The 10,755-nt window shown below is 43.0% G+C and overlaps 1 protein-coding gene across 1 annotated transcript in view; it reads right to left on the minus strand.

The window, feature by feature from the left end:
• Nucleotides 1-733: 733 nt before the first annotated feature.
• The window catches only part of Tmem154 (transmembrane protein 154), a 39,414-nt gene continuing 29,392 nt past the window's right edge, over nucleotides 734-10,755 (minus strand). Inside the window, exon 9 of the mRNA XM_033759954.1 lies at nucleotides 734-4,766. Within this exon, the coding sequence (XP_033615845.1) occupies nucleotides 4,751-4,766 (16 nt within the window). The 3' untranslated portion in view covers nucleotides 734-4,750. The remainder of the gene's footprint in view (nucleotides 4,767-10,755) is intronic.

Raw genomic sequence — 10,755 nt, forward strand, 5'->3', positions numbered from 1 at the left:
AACAGTTATCTTACTACAAATTTTTATTCTAAATATTGATGTCCATCAACTACACAGAAACTAACAAGGAAATATTTTTCCTCTTATAGTACTTAATTAACTTTATATGGGCTAGGGATTTAGCTCAGTAGTTCCGCCACCTGCCTTGCAAATGCAAGGACCTGAGGCCGATCCCTGGTACGAAAAAAAAAAATAGCCATACTTAAAAAAAATAATAATAATAATACAGAAGAACTTCTTTAACAAAAACTTTATAAGCTGGGCATGGTGGCACATGCCTGTAATCCCAGCACTCGGGAGGCTGAGGCAGGAGGATTGCTGTGATTTGAGGCCAGCCTGGGCTACATAGTGAATTCCAGGTCAGTTACAACTACATAGTGAGACCCTGTCTCAAAAAAACAAAAACAAAAACAAAAAAAACAAAAAACAAAAAAAAAACTTTATAAATGCTTTTCTATCTACAACTGCTGAGTAAACAGTTTAACATATGGACATGCATGTACTTATTTCTTTTTATTTTAAAAACAATGCAGCTGAGAATAATTTATATGTATACATACCTGACCTTAATAAAACTGCAAGTCATAAAGAATTTTTTTTTTTTTTGGTTTTTTGAGATAGGGTTTCACTATGTAGTTGAGACTGACCTGGAACTCACTATGTAGTCCAGGCTGGTCTCGAACTCATAGTGATCCTCCTGCCTCAGCCTCCTGAGTGCTGGGATTACAGGCGTGAGCCACCATACCTGGCCAAGAAAATATTATTATATATGTTATTCTCAGCATGCAAAATAGGAAATTTAGAAAAACCTACAGTGTTCAATCAGGCTTAAAGCTTTGATAGTTTCAGAAATCAGTTCTAATCAGTAGTACTGAGGTCCTTCTATGAGGTGTACCAGCTAGAATTTACACATGGCTCTGTCTGACCTCCTCAAAAATATGGCATTGCTTGTAAAACAAGAATCAAACACAGCACTTTCTTATATTATTTTCAAGTAACTTTAAATACAAGATATACATGTATTAAACTATTGTTGATCTACCAGATCATTTTTAACTCGCTGGATATTTATTAAACATACAGAATTCTCACATTTCCACCTAAGTCAGAGTAACACAATGATTACTCTTAACTGCATTCTACACAGAAAAAAATGTTGCTTCTATGTGTAGAAGGTGCATACTGTTCACTTACTATTAAGCCCTTCACATGCAGACCAAAGAAGTGCAAACAGAAGCGTACATTTTTTGTGAAAGTCCAACTACAGTACTTATTGATGAAGTACCAAAGGCCAATGATGGAAACGTGATGTGAAATGGCTCCAAGCCCCCTGCACAAAAGGAAGCTGAGCTAACAAACAAAAAGCCCATCCACCCATGGTTGTCTTGAGACAATTCACCATTATACTTCTAACCTTGTTCGATGCTAAAGTGAAAGTCTTCATGTTATCTGAAGCATTTTGGGGTAGGGATTTAACCTCTTAAAACACCATATAATTTCAGAAAGAGTTTGGGTCATATACAGCATCCCTTAAAAGCCCTGTTTAACATATTTATATGAATTGCTATCTCATGAGCATGAGATGTTACTTAGAAAAGGTAGTAGAAAAAAAGAAAATGTAGGACAAAAACAAACAACAACAAAACAAGTACATACAAGTAGCAACCTTCCCTCCCAGAAGACTAAGAGGAAAATCAAATTTTGATGCCAAGCAAGACAATATCAAGGCAATGCCAAAGTGCAGCTGAAAAAACAAATAAAAAGATTCAGGTAATTGGTTATTTGAGCTATACAATTATCAGTACCAAATTAGATGGACTGAAGGTTCCCTGACATACAGGGGCTCTTCCAGACATTGTTATGTTGCAGAAATGCATCTGCAAATGATGCTGCTCTGGACTCTATTGTTTCTTTATTTGTATTTTTCTCCTGCCTCAGCCTCCCAGAGTGCTAGGATTACAGGTGTGTGGCCACCTCCCCCAGCTACATTGCTTGTAGCTATCAAAAAGAAACCCCAGAGCTCATCCTGCGTGTCTTCTAAATGTGAAAAAGTCACATGTGTTATTCAGTATACAATTTCAATATTTTCCCCACCAGGAGAATTTCAGCAGCACTTTCCCAGGGGAAACAGTCTTATCACCCCACTAGGTTCGGAATTTGCTCTAATTCTAACAGGTGCTGAAACTAGTACCTATACTTTTGTTTACTCAGTGTGAGGTATCTTACCAGAGATGGTATAAATTAATGGCTTAAACAACCAAAATGAAAAAATTGAAGTAGTTTTCAAAAGCATTCATTTATGTTGACATTATTTCCACGGCTACAGCTATGAAAGTCAGAGGAAGCACCTGCGACCCCATGGATGCCACTGCTGATCCGGGCTTTGTGCTTGGGTGTGGATGCTGGGTCCTTCCTGGAGAGAGGAGTCACAGCACTGGACTAAGAGTGACAGATCGGCATTTTTATACATTTATTACAAGCTTCCTGAGGTGTTTGACTGGGCAGTGTCATTAGCCTAGTCAGCTTAAAGTGACAAAGAATGCAACAAAACATTTCTTCAAACTATTTTAAAATCAGATTCTGCTTTGATTGGCTATCCAATTAGGGGAAACAATAACATCACTTTGCTAATAATCTGAAACATAAAATTAAGTTTGGGTTGAAAGCTGTTCTTGGAGTTGTCTTGCATTCATGAGACACACTGATTGGATAGTAATAAAAAGACGTCTGGTGCTAGGATTATTCAGTGACCGTTTTGACCTATCCTAACTCCATGGATCTTGCTGGAATAAATGTCTTTTTAAAAAGTAACTTGTACACTGTGCATTTATAGAAGTCAGTACATTTCTGACATAAACTCAATGGCATCTTGCTGGGGTTTGTTTCTTCTGGAATTTGAAGTTGTTTAAAAACACTAAATGAAATATTTTATGATATCATACAGTCTTGTTTTATCAAATGAGATTCCAGGACCCCTCATACTTCTGAGAACTTCCAAAGTTCACCATGTGATAAGGTCATACCAAGGGTAAAGGCCTGAGTGTTCAGCAAAGATCTTAGATACCCAGAAGGGCAAACTGAGACTCTTCTGAGAAAGAGACACACTTAAAGTAACAAACATGGGTATAAAATAGATAAGATGGGATGATTCAGAAAGCAGCAATTTTGGCATAAATATCTGAGAGTCTCTGTGGACTGTAAGTGGATTTATGAGTATGCAAAATAGCAGTGAAAATAAAAAGCCGTGTAAGGATGTGCTAATGCAAAGATGGCAGACAGAGCTGTCGTGGCTATAGGACAGGATGACTGCCTTTTGTCAAAGCTCTAAGCAGCCCCGGAGAGCGTGACAGCAGGAGTTAAACACAGCCAGACAGTCTGGGCATTCGTTGTACAGAGAGCCCTATTGGGCCTGGAACTCTGCCTTGAAAATTTTCTGAATACTTCAGAAAGCAAGTACCTGTAAAAGGCAGATGGGGGTCTGTTATACATGAAGGCAGCCTTTCCAGCACACACCCGTTTCAGCAGCAGAAGTCCGGTTCACGTCCCCTCTCCTCGGTTTCCATGCAATTAAAATAAAGATTTCAGTTTTCATTTCTTTCCTGGAATAAAATGTCAATGGTCCTAAGGAAGCCGAAGACTCTCCATTTGCCGGGCTGTTCTTTTTAACGTGAGAATAGGAAACTAAGGAATAAATGGGAAACAGATTTTTGTGTGAGGGGAGCGGTCTTACCGGCCCTTGTGCATTTTGTGCCAATCTTTTGAACACAAGGATAGCAACACATTCGGGCAGACCCAGAGTGAGCTGCCGGGATGCGAGGACAGGAGCTGGGCCTGGCTCAGTAGGAAGCTGCACTGCACAGATACTTCCTGTCCCCAACCGATTTCAACAGAGTTTAAAGATCCCTGAGATGAGAAGGGTGACAGACGACTCCCTCCTGCACCCACTCCCCGCCCACGTCCTATGGGCAAGGCCGGTGTGGTGAAGCACGAAGGTGCCTGGGAAAGGGCACAAGCAGAGGCCATGTTAGCTGAGAAGGATGCGTCCTAGTTCCTCGGAGAATTCCCCAACAGTGACTGGAAAGGCGACCAGACGGTGGCTGAATCATCAAAGTCTACGAGGAGCCCAACACCATCTCCGCAGGACCCACACTTACTCTCTCGCTGGATTTTCTTGGCTGGTGGAAGCAAGCTTTGAAAGCCCGGGGGATGGTGTAGACACTGAAATGCTCGCTGTGCCTGGTGTCTCGTCCTCTACCTACCTCTCCTCAGAGAAAAGGTCCTGCTGCATGGAGAGGACTCGCCAGAGATCTTGAATAATGAGAGGAAATTATCTAAAGCTGGTTAGGTAATAAGTTGACCCAGAAGGAAACCATAGATTAAACAGCTTCCTGATTTAAACTCTGAGAAATGAAGCAGAAAGGTGAGAAGGAGTCGGACAGAGAGGCCGGAGTGAGGAGGTCAGGGCGGCCTGGAGGAGGGGACGCCCACTGCTGGAGGCCAGGCCTCCTGCGACCCCTCCCAGGCCTGAGCCGCTCGCTGGAGGCCACCCAGGCGCCTCCTCGGCTCCTCCACAGCTTCCAGGGATGCGAGGCCGTCGGGCGGAGAGTGGGCACTGGAAGAAACGGCAAAGGTTCTTCTGTCTACACTGATTTGAAATTAATTAAACTCGCGTCCTCTTCATCGTCTATTGGCGGGCCCAGCAGGCTCCCCTGGGGTTACTTCTCTTGCAAAACATGAGCACCGTTCCGTTTTAGGATTCGCTGTCGCTGTAAGAAAACAAAAACAGAAGGGAACAATAGTATGTTTCCAAGAAGCTGTGGAGAGGTGGTCACTCCATGGCAGGGGCGACCCAAACCAGCTGTCCAGCTGACCAGCTGACCATCTCCGAAAGAGGCCAGTGTGAATGTCCTATTGATCCCTGAGGAGGAAGACGCCGTGCCAAGAAATAATCCTTCCCTCGTCTTCCCCCTCTAACTTCACTCCCCGGCGCTGAGGCGAGAGAACCAGATGGAGTTGGGGGTTCCCCCCTTTAATTGAATCGGATCCCACTCTATGAATAGATGCCAAGTTGCCTTTTTTAAAAACTCCATGTGTTGTTTTCCCTCAAGAGTCCGTGGTCCTGGCATGTTTTCAGGGGCCCGTTTTGCGCAGACCCAAGGGGGTCTGGAGGAGCCCTCTCGTGGCGTTGTTTAGAACTCAATCATCAGGCGTCTGGAGGTGTGAGTGGACATAAATTATGGAGTTGGTATTTAGACACGACCACGCTGTTGGCCCATTTGTGCTTTTGTTTTGAACTTGGCTCTCTCCGGCACCTATCTGGCTTTACAGCTTTTCCCAGCGGGACAGTACCTCTCCCCTACTTGTCTATTTCCTTCTGTGATCCCTTCCCTCAGATTGGAGCAGGACTCTATTGCAGTCAACCCCGGGAGGGGCTGGGCTGGGAAGAAGCACCAGATCTGGTATCACCTCCGCTCACAGGCACACAGGGCCTGCAACAGTTGACGCTCGTGATACTCATCTGACTCCTGTCAACTGTCCTGCTCAGCAGAATGCCTCAGGTTAGCCAGGCACAGTAGCATGCTCCTGGCATCCCACTACCAGGGGGCTGGTGTGAGAATCACTTGAGCCCCGGAGTTGGCAACATAGAGAAACCCCACCTCAAAAACAAAAGAAAACAAAAAAATCCCATGTTTCCAAAAAAGTCTTTAAAACAACCCAAATGGATTGATGGATAGATAACAGATTGATAGATAGATCCATCCAAGGCACTGTGTGTCTGTGTGCTATCTGTTTCTATGTTCTGAGGCCAGGAGGAAGCTGTGATAACAGGAAAGAACAATGGGAGAGGAGGAGGAGGAGGAGGACATGACTTTATCTGAGTCAGGCAAGCAAACAAAAGAATCTCTACAAACAAAACTTATTTAAATGGAAGCCGCATGGAAAATTTAAAAGCGTTTTTTTTGGGCAGGGGGTGTGGCTCAGTATTACAGCACTTGCCCGCCATGCCCAAGGCCCTGGGCTTGATTCCCAGCACCCCTACCCCCCAGAAAGAAAGAGCAGGTGCCGACAGCCCTCTCACCATGACACCCTGAACAGCTCTTCAACTAGCAAGTGGGTGCTGCTTCATTTCTTCCAAACTGGGTGCCAGATAGATAATATTTTTAAGATCCAGGAGTCACCTCTACAGAACAGCCCTTGAACTGCAGGTCTTCCTTTCCTGGGCTTTATCTCTCCACAGAGAGAGTCCAAAGCCAGACAGCCACAGGCGAGACTCTCTCCTGTCTACGATGCTGATCTGTGCCCAGCTGTTACAGAAGAAGTGATTTTGAAAGTTAATTGCTCTAAAACCAGTCCATATTTATTGGAGAAAATACAAATAAGCAAAATAAACATACCCATTGTGTCACTACAGCTAACTAGGATTTATCCTCCCCAAGGTAGGGCTGTACTGTGCATAGTGTTCTGTACTCTCCCTTCCTCACTTTCCTTCACACATACGCATCTCCGCTCGTTTGTACACCGAGCATTAATACCTGGGACTGGAGGCAAAGCTCAGCAGTACAGCACTCTGTCAGCCCGTGCAGGGCCCTGGGTTCAACCCTCAGCTCTCAGTAAACGAATACATGGACAAAGGAATATCTAATTAAATGTTCGTATGTGTACAAAAATACACACAATGCCCCTTCAGTGGTTCCACAGCTTTCTATCGTCTTATGAAATAAAAATTAAACATTCAGGATGTTTCCAATTTAAAATTTTGATTTTGTAGAAACATTTCCAGCTATTACTGTTGCACAGATCTCTAGAAGAAGAATTGTAAGTCAAGATGTCCAATTATTCCTGTCAAATTATCCCCTTCCCTAGAAATTTTACATAATTTGTATTCTGCGAGCACTTCTCTTTAAGAAAATATCCTTTTGCTCCCATCCTCTTCAACCCGGATTTTTTTTTTTTTCATTTTTTTGACAAGCTCTCACTCTGTAGTCAAGGCTGAACTTGAGTTTACTGTGCAGGCCTGGATGGCCTCAAATTCACAGCAATCCTCCTGCCTCAGCCTCCTGAGTGTTAAGATTACACTTCTGGGGCTGGGGATTTAGCTCAGCTGTTCGGTGGCCTGCCTTGCAAGCGCAAGGACCCGAGTTCAATCCCCAGTACCAAAAAAAGAAAAAAGATTACACTTCTAACACTGCCTATTTTTTTCATTTTGTATAAGCCTAATAGGTGAAAATTGGCATCACTTTTATTTCATTCACTGCTAAGAAGGATAAGCATTTTTTTCAAATGATAATTGGTGATTTCAGTTTCTTCTTTGGTTGAATTTATTGATAGTCTTTGCTCATATTTAAAAAAGAACAAGAGGTGACTCCTGGATCTTTTTATTGGTTTGGCTATTAAGAATGCTAATAAATTTTAATGGGGCCTCTCACATGCTAAGGAAACACTGTCACTGAGCTACAGCCCCTCCCAATAATAGTAATTTCTTGCTTATGATGAATACTGTACAAAATTTCCCTCAATTTCCCATTTTCATTCTGTTTTAATTTATCGTGTTTTCCAAAGTACAGAAGTTGCTGAGTTTCTCTTGTTCTTAAATATTTTCTAATACAGCTTCAGTTTCTGACTGCACCACACAATTCCCAACAAATCCCCTCCTTTAAGTTATATAATGTCATCCTATATTTTTCTGAATTTCTTTTCTCCTTTTAAAACTTATCTGGAATTTTAGCAACAAGTGTGAGGTATAAAGTTCTAAATCTCTCCTCAGATTCATTGAAAATCCACCTGTTAGGCAATGTTGCTTTTACGCTACATCAAACGTTTCCTTATACTTGAGGGCTGCCTGGCCTTTCTGTTCCTGTCTGTGGATGATTCCTCCTGGGACTGGGACGTGTGCTCACCGCTTTACTCCCTGGCTCACGCCCTTCGGGGCTCCCTGTCCCCGCCCCACTTCCCAGCTTCCCTCTCTCTTGTGTTCCCATTATTCATCCAGCTGAAATACACACGGGGTTTTTAAGAGGTGGGGCTGAATTAAAAATGGTGATTTTTAAATTGTTATCTTTCCATTCCATCCCTCAGTAAGGATGTGAGGGCTAAGGGTGTAGGTCAGTGGTAGAGTGTTTAGCAGGTATGGAGCCCTGGGTTCAATCCCTAGCACCAAAAAATAAATTAATTAAAACTGGCACTAAATACATATATTGGGTTCAATCCTTAGCACCCAAACAAATAAGAAAATAAATAAGTGAACTTTAAAAATATTATCCCAGAGGTGTATGGTGGGACATGCCTGTAATCCCAGCACTGAGAGGCTGAGGCAGGAGGATCACAATTTTGAGTCTATCAGGGCCATTTGGCAATCTATCAAAACTCTGTCTCAGTATTTTTTTTAAAAAATGCTGGTGAGGTAGCTCAGTAAAAAGGCCCTGAGTTCAGTATCCAATACTGCACATAATAATTATTAATATTATTATTATATCATGCATTTTGTTGTTGTCGGCTGTTATCCCTGGGCAGTCCACATTGTGTGGCTTTTATGACACAGCTGGAAAGTGTTAACAAGTGGCCTTTTCAGCATAGTAAATAAGAGCACAGGGTAGATGGTCAGAGTTGGGTCGGGAGCTCAGTCACTGAAATGTGAGTGTGGGCAACTTAACCTTTCCTAGCTTTTGTTTCTTGTTTCATCTCATCTGCAAGATATTCCTAATGATGCCATGTACCTTCCAGGATTGCTGAAAGAATAAATGAGGGGCAACGGTGTAGCTCAGGGGTGGCACTAGCCTCACACACACAGGGCCCGAGTTTCACCCCAGCACTGCACACACACACACGAGAATAAATGAGAAAACACAGGCAAAACAGCCTGACATCCACACACAGAAATGGATGTCGGTTATTCTTATTCTGAAGATTTTTACACCAGCAAATGTTTGTGGGCGAAACATTAGCTTGAGCATTTTTTTTCAAATATTCCAAGGCTTTAAGAAACCATTTCCCAAAGCATGCTTTAAATTTGCGAGACGCATTGGGTGCAGCTCTGCTGTGTACCTAATGTGACCAAGAGCAGAAGCTCCTGACAGGTGCTTGCAGCCGCAGCTCTGGGGCCCACAATCAGCCACCTGACCTGGTCCCTGGGGTGTTTGGGGCGTCAGCTGTGGGACATCAGCTCACACCCAGGGCGCAGTAACTTCCACAGCAGCGTGATGGTCCCCAGGCCTTACACCCTTCTCACGCCCACCCATACCCCGCTGTCTTTGTGGTTACTCAGCATCTCTGTGAAATAATCAAATCCACCCAGGTGCTTTTAGCTCTAGCAAAGACTAGAGTCCCCTGTTAAGAATATCTGGGCAAACTGCCACAGAATTGCAACAAATAAAATAAGCAATCCCACTTGAAGCCTTCGCGGCTGCCTCAGTGTGAATGTGCGTCATTCCAGCAGCTTCTGTGTGAGAGCGACATTAATGAGTAATTTGTCTGGGGGTGTTCTACTGATATTTTAAGAGTGTGGAACACCTTTACGAAGCCTATATGGTAACAGGCTGTCCGACTGTAAAAACAGACTGAATTGATTAAAAAGCATCTCTGTATTATCTTTAAGAGATTTAATTGGCACGTGACGAGGGAAATGAGGACAGATCTGACTCGAATAGCTTGTCTCATAACTGTCCCTTGGCTGCGGTTGGGGTCAGGTAAGGCGTCTTTGTTCTCCTGACTGGTCTGACTTTTAACTATCCCTCTATGACCATGGCTAATAGACCTTATCTCCAAAGATCAAAATAATCCCACACTAAACCTTTCGTGTGTTCTGATGCTCCATTTTGGGGGCGTGCAGCGTTCGGTTTGGCCCGAAGTCATGTAATAATTAGATGGGACTCACTTTCTCAACATTGGCTGCAGTTGGAGAGACCGCGTCTGGGTAAGAACAGGGCAGGTTTAGAGTGAATGCAAGACACAGAGATCATGCCCGTGGTGTAGACATAAACCTGGCCACCGGTGTGGCTTTAAAGGTTTAGTACACCTTCCCTCTCCCCCATGCATTTAACAAAAGCATTGGAGGTTAACATGCCGCAGGGCTATAGACCGTTACTCTGCATCCCCCTCAATAGCGACTTCAGGTTGAGAGAAAATGGTTGGTATGTAATACTTGCTGGCTGAAGGCAGACATTTAGGTAACTTTTGAGGGACTAGAGAAGAGAGGAGGAAAGAAATTCTGAAACAAAGAAAAAAAAAACTAGAAGTGGCCACAGAGGTTTACTTGAAAAGAAAGAGTGGAAAGAAAAGTCACACAAGTCTATTTTCTTGTAGTTAATAATTAATTCTCCTCAGTGACTGCCCTGCTGGTAATCGTTAGCCACATAGAATCACTTAAGTGTCTGGCTTTCCTACTGCCAAGTGTTGTTTGTTGTTTTTTACTCTAGAAGGTATCCTTTTATTTATGTAATATTCCTTCTATTTTAATGAAAATGTAATTTTAAAAGAAACTCTTCCCTAGATCTTTATCACAAAGTGCAATATAAACTTTAACATTTTTTTTCTTTTCCCTTATTACCCTTCCCCTACCCAAAGAAAAAAATGTGAGATAATAAAAAGATGGAAATAAAGTGTTTGTAGATGGGGAGGGGAGGAGGGGGTGAAGGGAGGGTAGGGACAAGGGGAAAAAATGAGAACCAAGACCTGTCATGAAGAGGTACAAGATCCCAACAATGAATGTAACTGTACTGTACACCTAGAATGTACCAATAAACTCAATTAAAGCTGAAA

The sequence above is a fragment of the Fukomys damarensis genome, unplaced genomic scaffold (genome assembly GCF_012274545.1).
Source record: "Fukomys damarensis isolate Sample0158 unplaced genomic scaffold, DMR_v1.0_HiC HiC_scaffold_38, whole genome shotgun sequence".
NCBI lineage: Eukaryota > Metazoa > Chordata > Mammalia > Rodentia > Bathyergidae > Fukomys > Fukomys damarensis.